Raw genomic sequence first — 23942 nt, 5'->3', positions numbered from 1 at the left:
ATGGCCTCGCCGTTAGTGATGATAACAGCAACACTCCCAGCTAACACCTTTCTCCTAAACAATCCGACTTCAATGTTACTCAGCGGCAACGAAGAACTTCAGATTTTTCATATTCCCGGGAATTAATACTTTCGAATTCAATTGACTAAACTACGTACTGGCCCAGAAAACCAAAGTTTGCGGAATGAATCAAACATGTCTGTGAGTGAACTCCATAGAAACCCATAGAACTCCATTGGTAACATATACATCAAGACGATGAAGCATTATTATTATTATGGAAACTCAGGGGACAGGCCCAAACTTTATTACAACTTACATCCGAACGTATAGTCCCTATGCTGTTCAATCATGCAATTTGACACTATCACCGAACAACCCCATGGTTGGATTTGAAATTGTTCGCCTCCATTTCATACATTTCCCGCGCCATTAGTCTATCCCTTTTTATCTAGTCTGAAAACGGAAACTGTTAGTCCAGGAGACATGCATAAGCCGGGTTAGTTGGGCTTCAAAGTAAACGGCTTGTCCCATGCAACTAGAGTTGCAGTTCTGAAGATTTCTTCCAATCTGGCCAGACTTTCCAACATGCAGTGCTGAGGGGTATTCTTTTATTTTATTCTATTTCTTATTTTGGTTGGGGGAGGGAAGGGGAAAGGGAGAGGGGACTCACCATCAAGCAGGGAGTTACATTTTGATATCGCTTCGCATCTTGTTGTGTCAATGCTGCGACGGTTTCAAACAGGGCTGGATGGAGAGTCTTCACTTTCAACGGGATTGCATTCTGAAATCACCCTGTCCTTGATCTCATCCTCTGTCATTTGGGCAGAGGGCTTAGCCACAGGGGTGTTTATCGGTTGGATGTTTCGGGGTTCATTTGTTTGTTGCTGTGTGGCATCTGACTCTCTGGTAGCGGCATCCGTGTTTTGGTCTGATTGATGGCCGTCGACCGCAGGAGGAATGTCTCTGACTCGGATACTCTCTGAAGACCCTTTTGCAGCTTCCACTGGGGCTGGGGCTGGGGATGGAGCTGGAGTAGGCACTGGAGTTGGAGCATGCACTGGAGCTGGAGCTGGCGCTGGAGCAGGCGCTGGAGCAGCCTGCCGTGGAAGAGGATAGCGTGGATTCCCCAAAGCCATCGCGACTTGGGCACGCTCTACTTCAGACAATTGACGACGTGGCTGGTTTGCTTCTCGGAAATGATATCCCTGGCGCGATCTATCCTGTCCAGAGAGGTGGACTCCCTGTCCCTGGAGCTCGTGGCTCTCATCTTCCGACCGCGGCCTATATCGCCTTTTCTTCCTGCGATGACAACCTAGCCAAGTACAACAGATCCTCCCGAGGGTATTAACTACATAAAGTAGTACCATGAGGAATCTCATGGTATCCGATGTGGTTTTGGATCGACTGCGAAAAGGTGAGTGTATGCTATATAATCCAGACAGCCACGAGTCACTTACTACTGCAGTGCGCACCCCAATGTGGCTCCCTCTTTGCGATCCGCAGGACAACAAAGCTAGGTAAAGAGGTATGGCACAGCAGCAGCGCAAAACATATTTTATTGAACGGATGATGGGAGAAACGAAACGGAGCAACAGAAAAATCACTCTAACTCATTGCAACCGAGTTCGAAAAACAAGTGACGCCAATGGAATGGCAAATACAATCTCCCATGTAAAAGAAAAGGAAAAGGAGCGCGAAGACAGGAATAGAGAGCAAGCAATCAATAAACGAGTGACTTTAAGTGACTACGCAGTAAACGAGTGACTGACCGAAGCGGATATTTAACACATATATATAAATAAATATATCGCGGCGAGAAAGGAAAACACAAGAGAAGAAGAGAAAAATTGAACAGGGAGAGATATTTATGCCATGCACCCAGCTGCTGGACGAGAAGGAGCAAGTGGTTATTGATAATGGGCTTCCCAATGGCAGGCACCCCCCCTGCTGTTCTCTTTCTGGTGTCCTTGTTGAAAGTAATCGAGGCCGACATGTACATGTACATGTACATATGCACCTATCTATGTACTGTACATACATTACTCGGTGGGTTTCCAGCGTCAACGATTCTGCCTTGACATCTTTTTCAATAATGAAATTCCGCTTGGAGAAATACGAATTAGGGGTTGCCATATCACGTGGTCATGGAAGATACCTAGGTAACCTTTGGATTGGGAGAAGGATAACTATATAAACTTGATCCTGAACATCCTGAACATCCTTCTCCCAACCAACAAACTCACCCTCGCTTTGGATTATACGAATACTGTTCTGCAAGCTATAAATTGTGTTTTGCTGCATTTCTTGGCAACTAGCTGATATACCTAAATGCCAATACCCAATAGATTCTATTGGGCATAGTTAACTTCCAACGTTGTTTCCTAGAGCATTGTATGTACATGTACATCATGCAGCGCAGCACTTGCATCCAGAATCCAGATGATAATTGATGATATTTAAGTATATGTAGCATGGAATAGTGAGTGCGTAACGGGATACAGCACCCGATGATTCTTGGCATCGAGAACATGAGCCGCTGGGCGATTTGGCGCCGACGTCGTGGGGGGTCTGGTGCTAACTTCAAAACGAACTTCGTCATAACCCACAAAGCGAACTAAAATAGAACTTGGAGAGGGAGCCAAGATGGAGTGGGACATTACGCATTATTCGTACGCTGTAGTTGATGCCCTACGCTGACGACCCTCGCTAGCATGAGACTAGGATCTGATACGCCGGCTTGCCCCCAAGTTGACCTCGCTGCCAATATGCAACGTCAAGAGTTTGATCCTTTGGCCTGCGGCAGAGCACCAGGCCGACAGGCTCCCATGTCTCGATCTTGATCAAGAGTTCAAGGATTATTGGGCTGGGATTCCAAGCCTCGAAGATCGAATCCGATGCAAAAAGGGAGTCTTCTCTTGTGATTGGCCATTAAATCAGATCAATCCCGAGCCTAGGATGCGAGCAGAGCTTCATTGGACAGGATTTAGAATCCACCAGAGTGCTGCCGCCACTAGGACTACGCAGTAACTACACAGTAACTACGTCAAGCTATTTTGAGATCTGAAACGGTGCGACATCAGTTGTGGCATGCTCTGCCCCATCCACTTTCTTCGCGCTCTCAGCTGTGCAACACAATTCTGCTCAAGCTCTGCTAGCGCCTATGCCATGATGCATTCCATGCTCCAGATTCGATTTAGAAGTGCCTATCATTCTAAACAAGATGAAGAAGCCCTTGTCCTTCGTCCTGGCCACAACGATATCAATAATGGCCTTTGATGGATTCCCTCGGTCTCTTCTTTCTCCTTCCTTGTTACCTACCGTCGCTATTCATTACTTGGGTTAATATTCAATTTTAGGTTCTTTCTTGTTATTCTGTAAGTAGTGGAAACCATCAGATAATTTATTCTACCTCAGAAACCATGTTTGCTAATTCACATTCTTCTCGCTGCGGATAGCTGGTGTTGCTAATAACTGCTGACCCTGGTGGCCAGTGGCTTTTATTTTTTCTCCTCTGCGCGTCGGTGTCAACTTCGGCGCCTTCGTCACTTTCGCTGAATTACCAGCTCCCAGCCATCTTCTCGCCTGACTTATGCTTTTTCCTATTCTTTCATATATGAAATAGGCCTTCCACGATGCGAATAGCATCAGTGCCCCTCTATACTTTCACAATCTTTGCAGTTATTCAATCCGCTTTCCCGAAACATACGCTGGAACTGCCAATTTTTCGCCAATCTATGAATCTTCATGAAAAAACCCTTCGCGATGCCTTTGACCGGCTTCATATTGGATTTGGTTTAGAGAAGAGAGCACCATCACCTCAGCAGGATGCTCCGAAGTCCCCCACGGAACAGAATCCTCCAGCAGAGACCTCAGAATTGGCTTCAGCGCCTGTATTTGATGAACAGCAGTTCAACGCGTCCGCAACGACGGCTTGCCTCAGGGCTCTTGAAGACTTGGAGAGTGTTGTGAACCCGTCTGGCATGGCGGCTTGCTTCAATATACCCTATTTTGACAAAGAAACCGGTGCATTCGAAGCTGATCTCAGAGTTTATCAAGTGAATGAACCCTCGGGCGAATTTGCGGGAATCCCACATTCTGAGTATACATTGGAAATGAACATACCACAGGCTACAATTTCGGATCCCCTTCGACTCGTTGACGACACACTAGACGGCCAGCAAGAGATGGTATTGTTACAGGAATTCCGCCATTTCGGACAAATATCAACATTGCTACAACTTGACAAACTTGCACAGTATGTTTTTATCTCCAGACTAATTCCATCGCTGCTCTGTAATCCCAAACCTTCCCGAGTATCCCGTCTTCGTATTTTGAAGACGCAGAATGCCTCCTAACCCGACACTTACAGAGACGATCTCCGCGTCCTCTTAATCCCCAACATAACTGTCGGCGCCTCAAATCCACAAAGCCAGGAACTCGTCATGACCACATTATCCTCCGACACACTATCATACGTTGCGGGGTTCTTCACAAATGAAGACAACTCCCCTGTCAACATCACCGTCCCCGATGTCAGCTCCAGACTCCCGGACATTGTAGCTGCAGCCACAGCATTCGTCTTGCCAGGCACGACTCTAGGTATCTTCCCCACGGGCCTGATAATAACAGGTATTTGGTCCGGGGTCTTTTTGGGTGCTGTGGGATACGGAACTTTGACTCGCATGAAGTTCCGCGATCATTATCGCCGACGGCTACGGATGGCAGCGGCGAGGGCGCAGGGAAATGCGAGGATTTAGGGATAATGGATATTGGGGGTTTGGGGATTTTAGAATGTATTATACAGTTCTCTCTCTCTCTCTCTCTCTCTCTCTCTCTCTTTTCTTTTATTTATTTATTTTTTTCTTTCATTTTTCTTCTTTGCTTCATACCCTACAAGGGAAAGATCATACAAGATTGTACTGTACATAAATATTGAACTTCATAGATATCTAAGATATCACCCCGTATTACACCTGTTCATGGAAAAGCACAGTGTGCCAGTATGTAGCCTTTTTTTCAAAACAAACTTATTCTGTGATTGTCAAATGACCTTGTTCCCCCCATATATTTTACAACTCCTTGCAAATCCACGTCAATTTCCGGATTCATTCCTAAATCTGCTAACTTAACTCGCCATATTATCTTAACAACCAAAGAACCGAAAGTTTTCCTTTGAAGAATGATGACTTCCCAGGCAGGTCTCAACGTCAATTCTGTCGCAGACAACTCAAATAGAGAGGTGGGCCGGGAGGGAAGGACAGACAGAAAGAAAAGAAAGGGAAAAAAAGAAACAGTTGACAAACTGGAGAGCAGGCGTCTCAGTTTGCGAAAAAGGAAAACCCTAGCACAAGTTAGAGGGCCGATATAAAGACATAAAGGAAATACTTAACATTGGTTGCGCTCGAAACACAGTACACTCCAGTCACGCGCAATAGGGGAGAAACGGAAAAGCAAAAGAAGAAAAGAAACGTTAATGTTGCGCGCCTGTCGGCCCTATACCTTGTGAAAACCAGGCGCCTGAAGCGGATGAATTCCTTCACATTCCCTCCGATACCCTGCAGATGTTTCCTATCATAGAACGCGGCTGCGTTGGAAAGAAAATCACACGTCCATAAATGCCACATTGGCATTGGTTTATTACCGATCATACTAGCAGCGAAGGAGCTGGTATCATGCCTCTGCAACGACCTTAGTGAGCACCAGAAAATTTTTTTTTTCCCGGGTAAATCAATAATATCTCGTCCCTATCCTGCGGGAGGCGGGGAGTAAGGCTGGGATGCCTAGCACCTAGAGTCTTTTTGCCCGGATAGATTAATATCTCATCTCTATCCTGACTATAGGAACCCTTTTGCCGTGGGAAAGTTAATAATATCTCTTCCCTTTCCTAACGAGGTGCACGGCGATGATGACCGGAAAAAGAACTAGAAGATTGATCTTGTAGCGGGATAATTAATATTTCGTTTCCTTCTGGGTGATGATCGCCTGCCGTCCTACGCGCTCGTCCGCCCACTGGGGATTCACCCATCCGGGACACGGTCACAGAATAATCCTCATCATCATAATCATCTACCGTCGTTCGCTGCGAACTATCTAGACCCGTGCCACACATTCCTCGTCTTCTCGAGGAGCTTGCTTCGTGAGTGCCAGGGGCTGCTATTTCCTCTATGCAATCAGCGTATCGTCCAGGCGATTCGGGAACTTGTCTCTCCAGAAATTGAAAACTGAGGTGCAAGGAAATGATAAAAATGGGGGGAAGACACAAGGCAATCTCCTACTCACCCTCCGGTATCCTTTCAAATTGTTGGTATGGAGGTGGAGGTTCTATCGTCGGGATATCATAAATGGGAGGGAGGGTTGCCATCGCCATTATTCTCCAACGGGCCGCCTGTGTTGGCCCTCTCGGTGAGCCCTCGCCGAACCTACGTCTTCTGGATCCATGATACATTTTTTTTCGACTAAGGGAATTTCTCCCTTTCGTTTGTGCAAGGGTATAATTATCCTTATTATCCTTATTGAAGCGGAGGAAGAATCTGATTACTGTAGCATCGACAAAAAAAAAAGGAAAGAAAAGAAAAAAAGAAAAAAAGACAGAATGATCGATATCGTAGAATGGGAAAGAGAAAGGAGAACAGTTCTTATTCTTCTGCTGTGCCTGCTTTATATCCCTAGGTATGTGTGGGTAGATAGATGTAACTCGAAGTTATGTATGAAACTAAGAAATGAATACGCACCCCTTTTATACTCATTGATAGACTGGGCAAACTTTGGAAGTCGCTTGGGTAGTTGATCGTAGAATTGTGCAGGATATTTCACTCATGTTAGTTAAATCATTAAATATGCCTCTAGAGAAGCAAATGCGAGTAGCTGCAATGGATTCACAGACAGTGTGATGTATTAGACACATGGTTTGTACCTATCCACTTCATTGAAGGAAACAAATCAAACATTTAGAAGAGAAAATGCATTTCTCATAAGATGTATCCTTGCATGAATTCAAGGACAGGGTTTCCCATAACCTCTGAGGGAAGTACTGATATTTCTCAGTGTTTCAAAACCTTTCACAATATTTAACAAACAAATGTATGGATATTGATATAATGAACTGTGAAATATGTATGACAGAGGCTATATATCTAGATATATATAATTTATAACCCAACAACCATGTATGTGCTGGGATAAGGTGCCCTTGTTCTTTGCTGTACATAACACACGAGCCTGATGTGCACTCATTTGCAAAGCCTTTTCTTTTCTTTTCCTTTTCTTTCATTTCTTTTTTTTAATTCATTTCTTCTTTTTTTTTAAAAAAACACCGAAAAACAGAATTAATAGTAATATGTAACAAAGACAAATGGTGGTATGTAAAAACGGAAGACCTATATATGCATTGACTAAGCAGAAGCCCCCCGGCCCCGACCGACTATGCAATTTTGGGACAAGAACAGTAAACTCCTGACCGCAAACCGGTGCGAAGCCCCAACAGAACCGGATTTCTATAAAAGAAACCGCCCTTAATATCCAAGAAAACCAATATCGACAGACAAATCCCTCAGCTTCTGAAACTATACATGCGAACTTCAGAATCTTCACTGCCAGTCGCAAAACGGCTATCGCTCAGGCCAATGCAAGTGATCGGGCCTGAATGGTGGCCTGTAAAAGTCCGCTCACACCGCCCAGTGCGAGGATCCCAGACTTTAGACATGTTGTCTTGCGCACCAGAGACAAGACGTAGAGTGTCTGCGCCCAGAGCCCATACACCTTCTACATGGCCGAAGAATGTCCGCAGACATCGCCCGGTGGTTACCTCCCAGAGGCGAAGGGTGCAGTCGAGAGAGGCCGTGAGCATGTATCGTGGCGGATAGGGGCGTCCATCTTTGAATAACTCGTTAAATAATGGTGACATCGAGTGTGAGGGTGGAGGGGAACGGGCGGGCCGAAGCTGGTGCTGTTGGTCAGATGAAGGATCGTGGTGGTGGTGGTGAAATTCATCACCTGAAGTCGTGCTTTGGCCGTCATCTGCGCATTCAGCGTCGTGTTCCTCGAATTCGAATTCACGCGGTAGTGGGAGGACCTGTTGGACATGCCCGACGTGGCCTTCGTAGGAGTGGATGACATTGCCTGTATCGAGATCCCAGAGGCGGACGGTCAGATCGTCCGAGGCGGTGAATACCGTACGAGAGGCCGTGTCTACTTTGACAGAGTTGACCCAGTCATTGTGGCCGCGGAGGACGCGAGTTGATTTATCTTCGAAGTTCCATATCTTTACTGTGTTGTCCATCGAGCCGGAGGCAAGGATTGTGGAATCGAAGTGGAGGCAGATAACTCCATCTTGGTGGCCCGTATAGGTCGAAATGCACTCTCCGGTGCGCCAATTCCAAACTTTAATAGTCCGGTCAAGACTACCACTGATCAACTTGGTGTCATCGAACTGGAGACATCTAATTCCGGATTGATGACCACGTAGAGTGCGTAACTCCTGCCCTGTGTCGGTATCCCAGATTTTGATGGTGGTATCGTATGATCCCGTAGCCAGAATATTGTCCTCGAACTGTAAACACATAACACCATTCGTGTGGCCTCTGAATATCTTCGTGGTGCAACGACCGTGCTTCCAGTTGATGCCGACTTTGAATCGATCCTTGTACACATCTTTCCATGGTCGGAATCGAGTTTTGAAATAGTCTTCAGCGCCTGAATGCCAATTGCCTGGAGATTGTGATCTTTTCGACGAATTTGACAGGATTGAGAGTTGCTTCCCAGAGGTTTTTAGGTCGTGATCTTTTTCTGTCATGGCATTTAACGGTTCCTTCTCTACACCGCGTCCAGTAGCCCGCATTTGAATCTGGGGTTTAGAATCTCGGAGTCTCTTTCGATCCAGAAGCGGTAAACCCCATCCACACTTTTGGCATTTGCGATCAATGTGTTGTTCACACATCCTATGCCAAACGACATCATCGTCAGCAAGATATTTCCAACGCCGCGAGACCTGCGCCGCTTTACACAACGATACTGTGTCTAAGTAGGAAAGGATTTTGAAAGATATCTCCGTTGGTAGGGCAGCAAGAAAATCGATTCTGATCAGGTCGCGAACGCTAGCAGACAAAAAGGAGAGCTGAGGGAAACAGCATTGAGCAAGAAGACCCTGCAGCATTAGGTTTCGGTGTTTGGACGGAGCGGCGGAAAACATAGACCAGAAGTGGGCGATACTTCGTTGGTCAGCTTGGGAGAGGGTGTGCAGTTCCTAAATGCGTTTCAGATTAGCCAAAATTAGTCGAACAAAACCAGAGACATGGCCTTTCTTTTTCAATTTCTGATCTTTCCACTAAATCCACATACCTGTTGCATCTGGTCCATTGTCAACTCGTCCGCTTGGCGTCGACATTTTAGGTCCGGCCTGTGTCGGTAGCAGTACTTAGAATTGGGATTCCGTTCAATCTTTTGCGGTTCGAATCGATTCATTGGCGCGTAGTGATCACGGATATGCTTGGTAAGAAACGGGGCAATATTTTTATCCGCTTGACGTGGAGATGGGATCATGGACATGTTATCGTCTACAGTAGTCTCTTCTGAGTCCTGCTGTGACTGCGAGGCATCTGGTAGCGAAGTCGTTGAAGGGCGAATATCTGAGGTATCGGGTTCGAGGGTAGATTCCGATAGTTTTCTTCGTTTTCGGGGAGAGCCGTCAGCATCCCGTCTGAGCGCCTGGGGACGAGTGGCACCGTCGATGGCCCCAGTTGGTGGGTTGACGGCGAAATTCGACGCCATGGTCGAGAGGCTGATGAGCTGCATGGCAGGGCCGAAAATTGACCGTTACTGATAGTCTAGTTGGACGATACAGGCAGGATATTGCTAGATTCTGCTAGCGGATATAGTTTAATGGTGGATAGGTAGGAAATTGCGAGGTTGGGATGGTTAGGAGGAGCAAGAAGTAGGGATGTTCCGCGGCGGAGTGGTTGTGAGCAAATCGGCGACGAGAGGGAGAGATATTGCCCGAAACGGAAATACGGCACAAAGGGACTCTATCTACAGCTCTCTATCCTGTCGCCTATAGTGACCTCTGTAGCCATGTCTCGCCTCGGTCGACTTGGGAGGTTTCGCAATAGATATAACCCCGCCTGGTAGTCTGGTCGCCTGGTCGCTGGTCGTCTGGAGTTGTTGTTAGCTGGATCGTCCGCGGTTCTTCAACAGTCTCTGTCTCGGTTGCCACACCCTGACGCGATAGAGGCGGATCTGGTGCCATCGGCCATTAGGCCGGATGCAGTATAGCGCTCTTCTCTGACCCCCAAGGTATTGGAGGCACGTGACCACTCTCCTGAGCTTCCCGAGGTCCCCGACGTCGTTTGCTCAACTTCTGATATCGGCGATCAACAACGTCACATCACTTACCTCAGACAGTTACTAGTAACCAGGTTGTGTATGGCGTCTTTGCTGTTGAATAACATGATGCTCTACTGGCTTTCTTTACCTGCTTGTCATGACTAAGAATTATATTGTCCTGTAGTAGCTAGTTGGAGAAGCCTGCCTACATTTAACCCAAAGCGACGACTTCTTTCATTTACCCACCTTGGACTACAGCAGCACAGAGCGAAGCAGAGGATCTAGCAGTGTCCCGCTTCCTAGTCCAGATAGTATAGGCTCATACGCGGAGCACGTTGAAAGTATAGTCTTCCTCCGGTAAGCCGAACACCTTATTTTCTCCTCGAATCGCACAATTTTCGAATCCTGCCAATGGATTGAATTTGATGGTTGTATACCATGGAGCGGAGCTGTTAGCGCCCGCCCTCTCTATATTAATTTATTAACCTTAGCCTTTTCCAACTTTGGAGGGGGAGTTATTTTACAAACCTTGTATTATCGCCTCTGCAGTTTGGTTCTCCTACATCGCGATTCGCAATTTTCTCTGAATTTCCCATCCTTGATATCTCGCTCGCACCTATAAAAAACTCAGGAATACTTCTAAAGGCCCGTGACATTTGCTAATATCTGTTTAGGATGATGATATCGTACCCTGCTGATGTTCGGGCACAGATAGCGAGGTAGATACGTTGTCCCATCCGATCGCCCCCGTACCGCAGACTCAAAACCATGTAATCCCAATTAGCTCGACACAGCCGCGACCGAACTTACGGCGAATCGAAATCTGAGAGACACCCCAGGATCTGCAAAATCATACGCAGTAAGAATAGAAATATAAAATAGGAGGGGAAAAGAAGTAAGAAAAAAGAAAAAGAGAAGAGGAGATAAATTTTCCTTGCACTTTTTCAGGATGTCACCATCGCCATATCAAGTCCATCTGGGTGCAGATCAAATGGATGACATGGAAGCCAGTATTTCATCCCAGCCGCCCGACCTGGAAACTCTAGTCTCGCATCTAGTGGCAGCAAAGCGCTCTCTATCGTCTATTCATCATGTGTGGCGAGCCAATGAAATCGTTACTACTGCCCGGGCTGCTCTGGAAGAGAGTGTCATCATATCGTCACGCACCAGCTTTCTTAGGCGGGGCCTAGATGAGCAGCTCAAGCTGTTATATGATGTGAGAACTGAAGTTGAGCGAGTGGCCCATCAGGGCCGATCGGAATTTGCGGCTGCGCTCAAGGAAATGGATACCGTCGGCGAGCGGCTGAATGAAACCCTAGACATGCTGCGCGATACGACAGTCGAAGCTGCGTTTAGACCCGCAGGGGAGGAGCCAAAAACCCTATATGATTTCGTCGATGATCGCGGCGTGGAAGATCTTCAGTCGTTGCTAAAGACCTCGATTGATAATACTAACGCTGCACAAGCTGAACTAGATCAGTCTAACCGTGCATTCGACAACGATATCCATTCAATCCACCAAGCTTTGAGCAAATATCGCGATGTAGTTAAAAGGCGCTTGGGCTCGTCATCATCCTTGTCTTCTTCATCACCCTCCGCGTCACGAGTCAGCATTCCATCCCCATCTTATATCCCGGAGCTTTTGCGTTCCCTGGAGGCCCATGCCCGCGGTATGGCTGACCTCCTGGAATCCTTGGTTAGGCATTTTGACCTCTGTGTAACAGCCGTAAAGCATACTGAAGGTGGCGGTGCTGCTGCTCGCTCTATCACCGGCGATCTCCCAACAGGTGTTGGGGTAGGAGTCAGTGTTGGGAATGAAATCCAAGATGACAGTGGCAGTGGCAACCTTCACGCACCGCTCGAACCGATGACAAAAACAGAATATCAAGAAATGATAAACGTGTTAACAAAAGACGCGTCCGAAGCCGAAGATGTCGTTTTAGAAATCCAGGACCGCATCGCTGAGATGGAAGCAACTCTTGAACGGGTGCTGGAGCACCGCAATGCGCTTCACTCCATCTACACATCGACCACAGATATTTTCCACCGCTTGTCAACATTAGCCTCGTCACAGTTGGCCGATTACATCGCTCAAGCGCACGCTTTTACTCGGGTCTGGAACGAGGAGCAGGAGCATATCCAGGCTGGCATGGCCGAGCTTGTCGATCTTCGTAGCCTCTACGCTGGCTTCCTAGACGCTTACGACAGGTTAATCATGGAAGTTACACGTCGTAAAGCTGTCCGCTTCGCTGTTGACAAGGTCCTCAAAAAAACGAGACTAGAGCTCAACAGGTTATTCGAGGACGACGCGCGTGCCCGTGAGGTGTTTAGGACGGAGTATGGAGATTACTTGCCATCGGATATCTGGCCGGGTCTTGGTCGATGTCCTGCACGGGTAGAGTTTAAAAGAGTTTCTGGCGGGAAGCTGGATGATGGAGGGGAAGTTGTTGACATGTCTGCGGAGAAACAGGCAGTGGAACGAGATGAGCAATCGAATGGGGCCGGGGATGATGGTGGGGATGTGGGTGAGGGCGTTGCTGTTGATATGCCTGCAAGTTCCAGACACGGTGATGCCACCGCCGTTGTTGCTGTTGAGAACGATGATGATGTTGGTGGAAGCGATGATAGCATACCACAATTGCCCAAACATGTTGTCCAACAAGCGCTGGCGCGATTAAAGCTACGAGCGAAAGGGCCAAGGCTTTCTCCACCATGACCTCATGGTATTCAGGAAATATGAAGATAATATTCAAATTTCACTTGCTCTCTGAGCTTGGGTATTATAGATATCGCATTGGAGTATTACGGCATCCAACTCGATGGATGCTTCCAGCTTTTTACAACCCCTAGAAAGAGTCAGTACCGGTCCTCCAAGTTTCCCTACGTCCTTTCAGAGATGTTTCTCCAGCAATTCATAATTTAACAGCCGACAGCATCACCCGACCAGCATAATCTTTATACTGTTAAATTTCAGCCGCCCAGTAGGTAACGGCGATGAGAAAATGAGACAAGACTTCAGAAACCGATGATGCTGTTACATTTTCTCCTTTGACACACATTCTTGTTCTCACCACAAAATGCCCATCCATATGCAGTTCCTCTACTTTACTTAAAGAACCACACTCCCTTTAATACCGAAATCCCAGCAAGACGTGCAACGTCCAATTATGAAAAACCCAAATGATGAAATCAAAAAAGATGGCCACTGTTTTGCCCTTCAAAACGTTTGGCTCCAACCTTTCTCCCGAAAAGAAATCACCCAATCTTTCAGCATTGACATCTTATCTATCCGCTCTCTCCGCCCGCTTCCTCGCTATTTCTTTTCAATATGCCTGGCTTACTTACATACCTGTGAACATGAGTCAGTTGGTGGGGCAGTTATACCTATATTTTCCATTCACCGCAGGAACATAGTGTATTTCTCCCCGTATTATTGAGGGAATCGTCTGGAACGGGGAGGAGATGAGAGGAAGGGATTGTGATGCGGGAGAATCGGGGTATTTTTTTTATGAGAGGAGGAATGAGGATCAAAGAGAGCTCTGATGGGTTATTACGGTTTTGTATGTTAGTATTGGAGAAATGCAGTGAATCCTTCGGAAATTTAAAAATTAGGAGACAGTTGCTACCCCCTGAACCAGGGGCTGCCTAAAATTCCTACTAGTGGGAGTACCTTTAACTGTCTCATTCTTAGATGCGTGTTCTTATGCCTATAAAAGCTATTTGGAGGCAAATCAGCGCCAGAGGTATACTTCCTCCATTCCCAATTGGTCGATTACGCTGCCGGAGTGAAAAGGAGTTTATTGTAATTAAAAATCCTCTATCATCTAATGCATCATATTCATGCCAATGTCATTAATAACCATGCAAAATCCGTTACGTACCCAATCGAAGCAATTCAAACCAATCCTTAAATGGTGGTAGGGGAAAAAAAATCACATAGCCCTACTTCTTCTTTGACCCATTGACAAGTTTCTTTTTAATGTGTTTCGGAATCTTCTTCGTTCGCTGCTCGCGCTTCTCCTCCTTCACAAGCCGTTTATGGTCCCTCTTCGCCTCCTTGTCCTCAAACCGCTTTCCTCTAGGAGGCTTCTTGGCAAATAGATCCTTGTCTTCAACTTGAGAGCCCGACTCGGACCCTTCATTTGATATAGAAACTCCTCCAGATTCGTCTGATCCTTCCTCTTCCGCATTGCCATTCACCGGAACCCGGGAGGTGGCGTCGCCTTTGTCTGCTAGCAGTTCACGATATACTAGGTCCTGGCCCTGCCCCTTCCGTAGTATCTCCACGTCACGCTCCACATCATATACCTGCTCGAGCGTCTGGGGCATATATTGCTGGCGGAAAACGGCTGCGTCGACTTCATCTTGTGCGTTGGTATCAGCATCGGCACCGCCCTCGTCCTCCATTTGCTCTCGAGTGGCAAATAACTTCTCCAATGCCTCTGACATATAGTTGGAGCTAGGGGTAGCTTTTGGCCCATCATGAGCCGTGATAAATTCGAATATAGTCCTCTCTGAGAGGGTGTGTACTCCCTTCCGTCTGAAGAAGTCCGTGACGTTCTTGATGTCCATACGGAGGAACTCCAAGCTGCGTGGGTGGTCATGCTCCACGCTCTGGCTGACGTCGATGATGTAGAGTTTACTTTTATGGTAGAGGATGTTGTACTCGCTTAGATCTGCGTGCACTAATCGACATTCCTGGTACATCGTGCGCATATGCCCGAGCAGTTCGATGTAAAGGGTTTTCCACTGTTCCTCAGGGTCTGGCCCGGTAAGATCCACGTCCTTTAATCGTGGGGCTGCAAACCCCTTAGAGTTTCCAAGAAAACCCATGACTAAAACGTGAAGTCGGAGAAAGAGAGGTTCAGGACATGGTATTCCTGCGGAGTAAAGACGCTTGAGATTTCGCATCTCCTTTTCCGCCCATACTTTGACCATTGACCGGTTGTTGGACTTATTATAGCCTTGTCTGAACCTAAACTCTCCACTGACGTACTTGTCCCTGTCCTTGAAAACTAATATACTAGTTTTATAGACCTTGATAGCTCGTTGGAGTGGTTCGCCATCATCTTCTGGGCAAGATACGGCGTGGTAAACATTTGCCTCTTTGCCTGTAGAAAGACAACCGTTTACCTCAGACACTACATTTCTGTTTATCATCTGCAGTAAAATCATGCGCGTTCTAGGATCTAACACCTGCTCTGATGTTGCCCGGTCGCTTTTATCTACCCCTCTATCGCCCTTCCCTCCCAGACCTGACTGGAGGTCATCAAGGCGTAATTTTGACGCATGTCGCGAGAGTGAAGAAATCTGGTCGTCGACATTCGCTTGCGTATTAATCGTGGGTTTCTGAGGGTTGCTTTTGGGATATTTTGATCTAGGGGCATTTGGGTCCGCAGAGACTTCTTTTAGCCGACGTTGTCTGTTGTATGATTTTGTAAGGTCCGCAGGATTGGAGGACATGAATTCGTCTTCATCAAGGTCCTCATCTGCGAAAATATCATCGTAGTATTCCTCATCCTCTTCGATTTGATCACCCGGTTGTGGCGGGGTTTGTTGCTGTGTAGGATCCAAGACAGCCGTAGGATCGGTCGCAACAGGCACTGTCACCGCCGTATTTGCAGCCATAATGAAAGATAAAAGGAAAAAAATCGTAAGAGGGCCTTGCTCCTCTTATAGCTTCTCTGGCCAGGGGCGTTGTCTTTACCCCTCCTTCAAAATTATGCCACTTCGAGTAGTGGAAGTGTGACGTTGCAAAATTTATTTTATACACGCTAAATTGTTAGCCCGACTCCCCGCCACGAAGCCCTAATGCCTAATCGGGAACGCGTCCAGCCCAATCCATTCCAACTTGCAACGCGTTTTCCCTCCATTGAAAGTGAAATTAAGACAACTCCAACTTGGGCAACTTTTCAATCCTCGCCATTGCAGCGACGCATTCCTTCACTCATACGTGTCGCACAGTGATTCGGCAACGCAATTATACCCTCTTTTCCTCGTGCGGGAGGAGGTGTGGATCCCCTAGCTGAAGATGTATATCAAACAGATCATCATTCAGGGCTTCAAGAGGTGAGTAATCGAGCGCTTTATCGATAATAGTGAAGATACGAGCTGAGATTCTCTGGTGAACTATATAGCTACAAAGATCAAACGGTGATCGAACCGTTCTCCCCGAAACACAATGTTATCGTTGGACGTAACGGATCCGGGAAGAGTAACTTCTTCGCCGCGATTCGATTCGTACTTAGTGACGCATATACTCATATGGGGAGGGAGGAACGGCAGGCTCTGCTACATGTACGAAAGCCCAAACTCATACTATTATTGCTGGGTTTGTGCCAACTGACAGCAAGTAGGAGGGCTCTGGTTCCGCGGTGATGTCAGCCTACGTTGAAATCATTTTCGATAACTCCGACGAACGATTCCCTACTGGCAGAAAAGAACTAATACTGCGGCGGACCATTGGCACAAAGAAGGATGAATATACCCTAGATCGAAAAAATGCAACCAAAGCTGATGTGATGAACTTGCTTGAGTCGGCTGGCTTCTCTCGATCGAACCCTTACTACATCGTTCCGCAAGGTCGCGTCACGACTCTGACTAATATGAAAGATTCAGAGCGTTTAGTTCTTTTGAAAGAGGTGGCGGGCACGCAGGTATATGAGGCGCGTCGCGCGGAATCATTGAAGATCATGAATGAGACGAACAATAAGAGGGCGAAAATCGACGAGTCGCTAGACTATATTAACGAGCGGCTTGCGGAGCTTGAAGAGGAGAAGGATGAACTAAAGAACTATCAAGAGAAAGACAGAGAACGTCGCTGCCTCGAATATACGATTTATTCACGGGAGCAGGCTGAAATTGCCTCTGTTCTCGAGAGTATTGAAGGCCAGCGCCAAACAGGAGTTGAAGACACAGATGCGAATCGCAACAGATTTATTCAAGGCGAGAATGATATCGCACAGATAGATGCGGAGATATCCGAGTTGAAACAGTCAATGGAACTTCTTAAAGTGGAAAAAGCCCAGATGGAGGAGGATCGTCGAGATGTTTCGCGAGCGCTGGCACAGGCTGAACTACAGGCCAAATCCCTCTCCGAGGGGCAATCAGCCGCGCAACGAGCCAAAGCCCGCCGTGATGCGAATTTGAAGGCAGTCCAAACAGCTATAAAGGAGCGAGAGAAAGAACTCAGCAAGCTCCTCCCAGAGTTCGAAGCAAAGAAACAACAGGAAGAAACCGTGAAAGCAAAGCTGGACGAAGCAGAAACCGCGCGGCAACGTCTCTACGCAAAGCAAGGCCGCAATTCCAAATTTAGAAATAAGGCGGAACGAGATAAGTGGCTCCAACGGGAAATTCAGGATACCTATATGTCACTTTCAACAGTCAAAGCTGTAAGAATGCAAACAGAAGAAGAAATCAAGGGGCTTGAAAACGATATTGCTCTCCTGGAACCTGAGGCCGAAAGATTGCGTAAGCAGCTTGATGGTAGAGGTGATGCTATTCAATCGATGGAGCAGGAGGTGCAGGGTGCAAAGGATGAGAGAGATCGATTAATGGACCAGAGGAAGTATGTTAATCAAGTTCATGTTATCCCATTCGCCTTATTCCAAGAACATGTGCTGACAACCTAATAGAGAGTTGTGGAGAGAAGAAGCGCGTCTCGACTCAATAATATCAAATGCCTCGCAAGAGTTAGACCGTGCGGAAAGAAACCTATCTCATATGATGGATCATAATACAAGTCGCGGACTTGCCGCTGTCCGTCGGATTAAAAGACAACTTAACCTTGAAGGTGTCTATGGTACTGTTGCTGAGCTTCTTGACGTGAATGAAAGATACCGCACTGCTGTGGAAGTTACTGCGGGCCAGAGCCTTTTTCATTATGTTGTCGACACAGATGAAACTGCTACGAAGGTGTTGGATGTTCTCCAAAAGGAAAAGTTGGGACGAGTCACATTTATGCCACTGAACCGGCTGAAACCTAAACCCGCAAATGTTCCGCGCGCCAGCGACACTATACCAATTATCGAAAAGCTGGTGTACGACAAAGCATATGAAAAAGCCTTCCAGCAAGTTTTTGGCAAGACTATCATTTGCCCCAACCTTCAAGTTGCCGCACAGTACGCTCGAAGCCACGGTATCAATGCCATTACCCCGGAAGGCGATCGGTCTGACAAGCGTGGTGCATTGACTGGTGGTTTCCACGACTCTCGCCAATCCCGCCTCGAGGGCCTGAAGGTTGTTAGCAAATGGCGAGATGAGGTTGAATCCAAGCGGAACCGAGGTATCGAGATCAGGAGGGAGCTTGAGAAGATGGATCAATTGATCACCAAAGCCGTAGGCGAACTACAGAAGCTGGAACAGCGGAGACAACAATTCCATGGGAGTAACATCCCGCTACGACAAGAGATTAAGAGCAAGCGCGACATGCTTCAGAACAAGACGGAAACTCTGGAAGCAAAACGACGTGCCCTCCGGAACATGGAAGCCAATGTTAAGGCACTGGGTGATCAAATATCTGCACATGAAGAAGAATTGTCTACGCACTTTGAGAAAGCTCTAACAAATGTTGAGGAGGCCAGACTTGATTCTCTCAATTCGACTGTCCAGGAATTAAGAAGTCAGCATTCAGAGCTATCCAGCAGTCGCAGCGAACTCGAAACCAGAAAATCAGTCATTGAAGTTGAGTTACGTGAAAACTTGAACCCGAAACTAGACCAACTTATTGGCCACGAGCTTGAAGCTGGTGATGAAGGCACACATGGGAATCTCAAGGAGAGTCAACGGGAAATTGAGCGCCTGAACAAATCCCTTGGCTCGCTCGATCGCCGTCTCAGGAAGCTGGAAGAATCGATGGAAAAGGGATCAGCTGAAATGGCCCAGTTAGAGCAGCGCAAGGCCGATGTCAAACGAGACATGGAAGACCTAGCTAAATCTATTGAAAAGCATCAACGACGTATGGAGAAGAGCATGCAGAAGAAAGCGGCGCTGACGAAGCAAGCAGCCGAATGCAGTGCAAACATCCGTGATCTTGGCGTCCTCCCTGATGATGCATTTACCAAATTCAAGAATACCGACTCCAATACGGTTGTCAAACGCCTGCACAAAGTCAACGAAGCGCTGAAGAAATACTCACATGTCAACAAACAAGCCTTTGAACAATACAACGGCTTCACAAAACAGCGAGAAACCCTGACAAAGAGACGAGAGGAGCTCGACTCTTCTCAAAAATCAATTGAAGAGCTGATCACAGTTTTAGATCATCGCAAGGATGCAGCCATCGAACTGACCTTCAAGCAAGTATCCCGTGAGTTTGCTCAAATTTTCGAGAAACTTGTCCCAGCAGGCCGAGGTCGGTTGATCATCCAGCGCAAGACAGATCGGGCACAGCAACTAGGGAATGAACTAGACTCTGATGAAGAGGAGGAACGGAGCAGCGTGGAAAACTACGTTGGTGTAGGCATCAGCGTGAGTTTTAACAGCAAGCATGACGACCAACAGCGCATCCAACAACTCAGCGGAGGACAAAAGAGTGAGTACTATAATGCAGTCACTTCTCTGTTAAACAAACCCCTTGACAATTTCTTATTCTAAGCCGAAATTTGATATCTAACCCAAACTAGGTCTTTGCGCTTTGGCCCTCGTTTTTGCCATCCAAGCTTGTGACCCCGCTCCCTTCTATCTCTTCGATGAGATCGATGCAAACCTCGACGCACAGTACCGGACCGCTGTCGCGCAGATGCTCAAGTCAATATCTGAAGAGACTAACGGCCAATTTATCTGCACGACATTCCGACCGGAGATGCTTCTCGTTGCGGAGAAGTGCTATGGCGTTAGTTTCCGCAATAAAGCTAGTACCATAGATGTGGTGTCGAGGGACGAAGCATTAAAGTTCGTAGAGGAGCAGAAGTCATAAGAAAGACCTATATATGTTCTGTCATCGAATGCCTCGGCTAAGTTCATACTCCCATATGCGTTTATTTTCTCATGTTTTTCCTTGTTTGTGGATGGCTTGGAGTTCCGGTCAGATCGGATTTTCGTTTCTATGGCTACGGTGCGATGGTTTTATTTGCCTGCTATGGTTTTGCTTCTCCGATGTTGATCTCTTGATTATTTACTTCGTTTCTAGTCGTAGTCGCCTTCTTAACTAAGGTTCGTGGCTTATTCTCAGTGATTGTCAATGTGCCCTCTTGTTTCCACTGGGACTCATTTCATCCTTTGCTTTAGTTATTCCTCAGCGCCTTTTTTATTTTTATTTTTATTTTTTATTCTTTCTCCCCTAATGTCAGTGTAATTTATTTCTCGATAAGAACTGGAATGAATTTATGCATAACTTAGGTTATTTTCTCTTTTCGTATCAATTCTATAGTTCTAAGCGTGAGAAAATCATTAACATGATCAGAAGATATGTCGATATATCTTCGCAACTTTTTCTTTTTTTTTTTTTTTTTTGGATATATAGTATATATTCGTATAAAATCCATCCAAGGCTTGTTGTCGAGCGACATGGAATATCAGAAATCGCTCAAATCGAGCCGATAGTGACAAATAATAACGCGAAAGCAGCGCAATACTAGCTGGTAGCTGGTAAACAATGCTAGGATACCTCAATATCATCGGATTCAATCCGAGGTCTGTCAAATCGGACAGCACGAGACTGTTCCCCAGTCCACTCGACAATAATCTCATCAGGGACGCCCCGAACCACAACATGAACATGCTCAAGCGATCTCACGCTCTGCAGGGCTGTCCAATTCTTGAACCACAGAACCCTATCGTCGGCGTCCGGAAAGAGCTTCTCCAGCCTAGCAACAAAAGTCCGGTTGACAAAATCGTTAATGAGGGTGCGCGATTCGTCAGTCAAATCCCCGTTGTCTTCCCTAACAGGAATGCTGTTTTTGAGCCATATCACTATATGAGTGAGTTCCGGCGAGACGCCGTAGGGCCAGTCATTCCGCAGGATCCTGTAATCACTGGGATCCGCGAAGGGGACTGGGTTTCGGCACTGCGAAGCGAGAGGAACGGAACCATCGAGCTGCCATTTCAGCCGCTCCTGGAGGATGTAATTTGTTATCGTCCCGTACCGCGCCTTGATGTTTGTGGTCCAGGCGATGTAGCGCTTCAGCTCACTTGGCTTGCGCCGAAAGGCTTCGAGGTTATTGGAGGCTACTCTGAGTTAGCGGGGATGGGCATTTCCTTAATCGTACTTTTCTGAGTTCTGAATTTTATAGTTTGGTGGCAGCAGCGGCTACGGACCTATGATTCTCTTGATCTCATCCCAATCGTGATGGATGAACATCTCATCCGTCTGCGACAGGACCTGACGATCAACGTCGGTGAGATTGAAGGGCAGATTATTGGGCTGCGGTTGCAGGTCTCCCATATTTGCTAGCAGCGGTAGGAGAAATACAGACGTTTTTGCCCAGTTGATCTCTAATTGAAATGGGCAAAGCAACGAAAGGAATAGGGCAGGGGCCGAAAGGGACAGAGCCGCTAACAGGATATTCGCATTTGGGCCCTGGTGCGTGTTCCGATGTGTCTGGATAGGGTTATGATTGACCCTTACTTAACCTTGAGGTTAAATTTTCTAACAATGACAATTCCGGGATCATTCAAAACATTCTATTTATCACTGAAGATAAATTGCACACACAAGTTCATTGAAGCTATTAGTGATAACTTTTGATTGTATTGCAAGAAAGCATTTTTGAGAGCTTGGATGGAAGTAGTTACTTCCATAGCACACTGCGCTAATTCACCGCACCTACGCTGCGTAAGTTAAGCGGACCCCGGTGAAATCATCGATTTTCCACAGGGTAATGTCATCTGCGGCCGCTAAACCCTATCTGTCTGCAGCCTCGGCGCACGACCCTCACGCCTACCTCCACACGCCCCATCAGCCGCTCCTGCTGGGGCTTATTTTTTCCCTTCTTGGGGCTTGTTGAGCCGAAGAACGAAGAACACCGAGCAACGATTTCTCAACTTTATATCGATAACAAGCCCATCCCCGCCCATCCCCTCCCCTCCCCGTTTCTTTCTGGTTGCAAGATCCCTTCTGTTATCTCCGTCTTGGTCCCCGAAAGCGTTTAGCCATGAGGTGAGATCTCAATCCCTATTCAATTCTCTTCATCGTCTGCGCAGGAGACTGGCTCACCTCTTTTTCCCCCGTTTTCTATCTACTAGTAGTTCGTGGACTTCGAGCGAAGCGATCAACGGGATGTATATCCCATCCGCTCTTCTGGTTATTGGGACTGCCATTGTGAAGAAGGAATGGCTTCCCTATGCCGCAGCTCTCGCCGCAATTTTGTCGGGGTGGAAGGTGATGAGCAACAGTGAGATATTTAGCCCTCTTCCCTATTATTGTCTGACTCTGACATGCGAAATCCCCGATTTCACCGGCAGTTTTGAAACCATTGCGAAGTCTAACAATCCACGTTTTCTTTTCTCTATTTTTCTACAGGACAACGGAAGGTTCTCAATCCAACCGAGTTCCAAAACTTTGAATTAAAAGAGAAGACCATTGTCTCGCACAATGTCGCCATCTACCGCTTCGCCCTCCCGCGTCCCACTGATATCCTCGGTCTACCAATTGGCCAACATATTTCTCTCGCTGCGACAATCGAGGGCCAGTCGAAGGAAATCATGCGATCTTATACCCCCATCTCTTCGGATCAGGAAGCAGGCTATTTCGACCTTCTTGTCAAGGTATACCCTCAAGGAAATATCTCGAAGCATCTTGCTGGCTTGCGCATTGGCCAAACCATGAAAGTCCGGGGTCCGAAGGGAGCTATGGTTTACACTCCCAACATGGTCAAGAAGATCGGTATGATCGCTGGCGGCACCGGTATTACGCCAATGCTCCAGATCATCAAGGCTATTATCCGAGGACGGCCACGGAATGGAGGCAACGATACCACCCAGGTTGATCTGATCTTTGCCAACGTAAATCCAGATGACATTCTCCTGAAAGAAGAATTGGACCAGCTGGCGAAGGAGGACGATGGGTTCCGAGTCTACTACGTTCTAAACAACCCACCAGAGGGCTGGGAAGGTGGCGTCGGTTTCGTGACTCCAGATATGATCAAGGTTAGTCTCGATCCGTTGGTTCTCCACACTTTCCTTTTTTTAACTACTTTGACTTTTGCTAAACACATTCCATGTCCTCCTCTCCAGGCCAAACTTCCCGCCGCGGCGCCTGATACGAAAGTCTTGATCTGCGGACCACCTCCCATGGTTAGCGCAATGAAGAAAGCCACCGAGTCATTGGGATTCAAGAAGGCCGGACTCGTCAGCAAACTAGATGACCAGGTCTTTTGCTTCTAGTAGCCGAAAGTACGATTGGGAATTCGATACCCATGGAATGATAGAGTTCTTTGACGACTACTAGGAATTGCATCGTATTCTCACAGCTTATCTCTTCTCAATTTGGACATATAACATTGATCCTCATTTTAGACGCTGAACGCCGGGGGATAGATTGGGGGGGATGTCCTGGTCATAGATATGGAGCTGTCGATTGCTTCTGGGAAAGCAGTCTCTCCACCCAAAAGTTACATATGGGCGAATTGTTAATAGATATACGAATAGTCAATAATAATATTTTTACGATTCTAGGGGATCTC

General features: G+C 47.0%; 9 protein-coding genes across 13 annotated transcripts; 4 read left to right on the top strand and 5 right to left on the bottom strand.

Moving 5' to 3' along the window:
* Positions 1-115: 115 nt before the first annotated feature.
* BDCG_02626 lies at positions 116-2442 on the bottom strand. Of its 2 annotated transcripts, none has more exons than XM_045418175.1 (3): positions 1773-2442; positions 674-1407; positions 116-456 (listed from the first exon to the last, which is right to left on the bottom strand). In XM_045418175.1, exons 1-2 carry the CDS (start codon positions 2012-2014, stop codon positions 738-740), a joined length of 912 nt encoding a protein of 303 aa, XP_045280116.1. In that variant the 5' UTR covers positions 2015-2442; the 3' UTR covers positions 116-456; positions 674-737. The 2 variants fall into 2 exon arrangements, with proteins under 2 accessions (XP_045280116.1, XP_045280117.1); XM_045418176.1 differs by having other exon boundaries at positions 328-456; positions 1461-2145.
* Positions 2228-6526, top strand: BDCG_02625 (uncharacterized protein). Its single transcript, XM_045418174.1, has 4 exons — positions 2228-2394; positions 2474-3377; positions 3459-4258; positions 4373-6526. The coding sequence occupies exons 3-4, from the start codon at positions 3636-3638 to the stop codon at positions 4758-4760; spliced, it is 1011 nt and encodes a 336-aa protein (XP_045274811.1). The 5' UTR covers positions 2228-2394; positions 2474-3377; positions 3459-3635; the 3' UTR covers positions 4761-6526.
* On the bottom strand, positions 4880-6538 carry BDCG_02624 (uncharacterized protein). Its single transcript, XM_045418173.1, has 2 exons — positions 6283-6538; positions 4880-6156 (listed from the first exon to the last, which is right to left on the bottom strand). Exons 1-2 carry the CDS (start codon positions 6446-6448, stop codon positions 5888-5890), a joined length of 435 nt encoding a protein of 144 aa, XP_045274810.1. The 5' UTR covers positions 6449-6538; the 3' UTR covers positions 4880-5887.
* A 33-nt stretch (positions 6539-6571) lies between these two features.
* On the bottom strand, positions 6572-10230 carry BDCG_02623 (E3 ubiquitin ligase complex SCF subunit sconB). The gene is made up of 2 exons (XM_045418172.1): positions 9340-10230; positions 6572-9244 (listed from the first exon to the last, which is right to left on the bottom strand). Exons 1-2 carry the CDS (start codon positions 9790-9792, stop codon positions 7553-7555), a joined length of 2145 nt encoding a protein of 714 aa, XP_045274809.1. The 5' UTR covers positions 9793-10230; the 3' UTR covers positions 6572-7552.
* Positions 10231-10337: 107 nt separating this feature from the next.
* BDCG_02622 lies at positions 10338-15860 on the top strand. Of its 2 annotated transcripts, XM_045418171.1 has the most exons (3): positions 10364-10677; positions 10995-13175; positions 13254-14263. In XM_045418171.1, the coding sequence occupies exon 2, from the start codon at positions 11270-11272 to the stop codon at positions 13034-13036; it is 1767 nt and encodes a 588-aa protein (XP_045280115.1). In that variant the 5' UTR covers positions 10364-10677; positions 10995-11269; the 3' UTR covers positions 13037-13175; positions 13254-14263. The 2 variants fall into 2 exon arrangements, with proteins under 2 accessions (XP_045274808.1, XP_045280115.1); XM_045418170.1 differs by having other exon boundaries at positions 10338-10677; positions 10995-15860.
* Positions 13807-16063, bottom strand: BDCG_02621 (Atypical/RIO/RIO1 protein kinase). Its single transcript, XM_045418169.1, has one exon. It carries the CDS (start codon positions 15946-15948, stop codon positions 14263-14265), a length of 1686 nt encoding a protein of 561 aa, XP_045274807.1. The 5' UTR covers positions 15949-16063; the 3' UTR covers positions 13807-14262.
* Positions 16064-16108: 45 nt separating this feature from the next.
* BDCG_02620 (chromosome segregation protein sudA) lies at positions 16109-21936 on the top strand. Its single transcript, XM_045418168.1, has 5 exons — positions 16109-16389; positions 16458-16617; positions 16677-17887; positions 17955-19852; positions 19944-21936. Exons 1-5 carry the CDS (start codon positions 16352-16354, stop codon positions 20234-20236), a joined length of 3600 nt encoding a protein of 1199 aa, XP_045274806.1. The 5' UTR covers positions 16109-16351; the 3' UTR covers positions 20237-21936.
* BDCG_02619 (uncharacterized protein) lies at positions 20680-22220 on the bottom strand. The gene is made up of 2 exons (XM_045418167.1): positions 21577-22220; positions 20680-21486 (listed from the first exon to the last, which is right to left on the bottom strand). The coding sequence occupies exons 1-2, from the start codon at positions 21701-21703 to the stop codon at positions 20918-20920; spliced, it is 696 nt and encodes a 231-aa protein (XP_045274805.1). The 5' UTR covers positions 21704-22220; the 3' UTR covers positions 20680-20917.
* On the top strand, positions 21971-23938 carry BDCG_02618 (NADH-cytochrome b5 reductase 1). 3 transcript variants are annotated; one of them, XM_045418165.1, is made up of 5 exons: positions 21971-22093; positions 22177-22417; positions 22507-22652; positions 22781-23406; positions 23494-23938. In XM_045418165.1, the coding sequence occupies exons 2-5, from the start codon at positions 22413-22415 to the stop codon at positions 23641-23643; spliced, it is 927 nt and encodes a 308-aa protein (XP_045280113.1). In that variant the 5' UTR covers positions 21971-22093; positions 22177-22412; the 3' UTR covers positions 23644-23938. The 3 variants fall into 3 exon arrangements, with proteins under 3 accessions (XP_045280113.1, XP_045274804.1, XP_045280114.1); XM_045418164.1 differs by having other exon boundaries at positions 22504-22652; XM_045418166.1 differs by lacking the exon at positions 21971-22093 and having other exon boundaries at positions 22155-22417.
* The last annotated feature ends 4 nt before the right edge of the window (positions 23939-23942 follow it).

The sequence above is a fragment of the Blastomyces dermatitidis genome, assembly GCF_000003525.1.
Source record: "Blastomyces dermatitidis ER-3 genomic scaffold supercont1.3, whole genome shotgun sequence".
NCBI lineage: Eukaryota > Fungi > Ascomycota > Eurotiomycetes > Onygenales > Ajellomycetaceae > Blastomyces > Blastomyces dermatitidis.
Note: the sequence above shows the minus strand (reverse complement) of the source record. Positions and strands in the feature narration are given on the sequence as shown.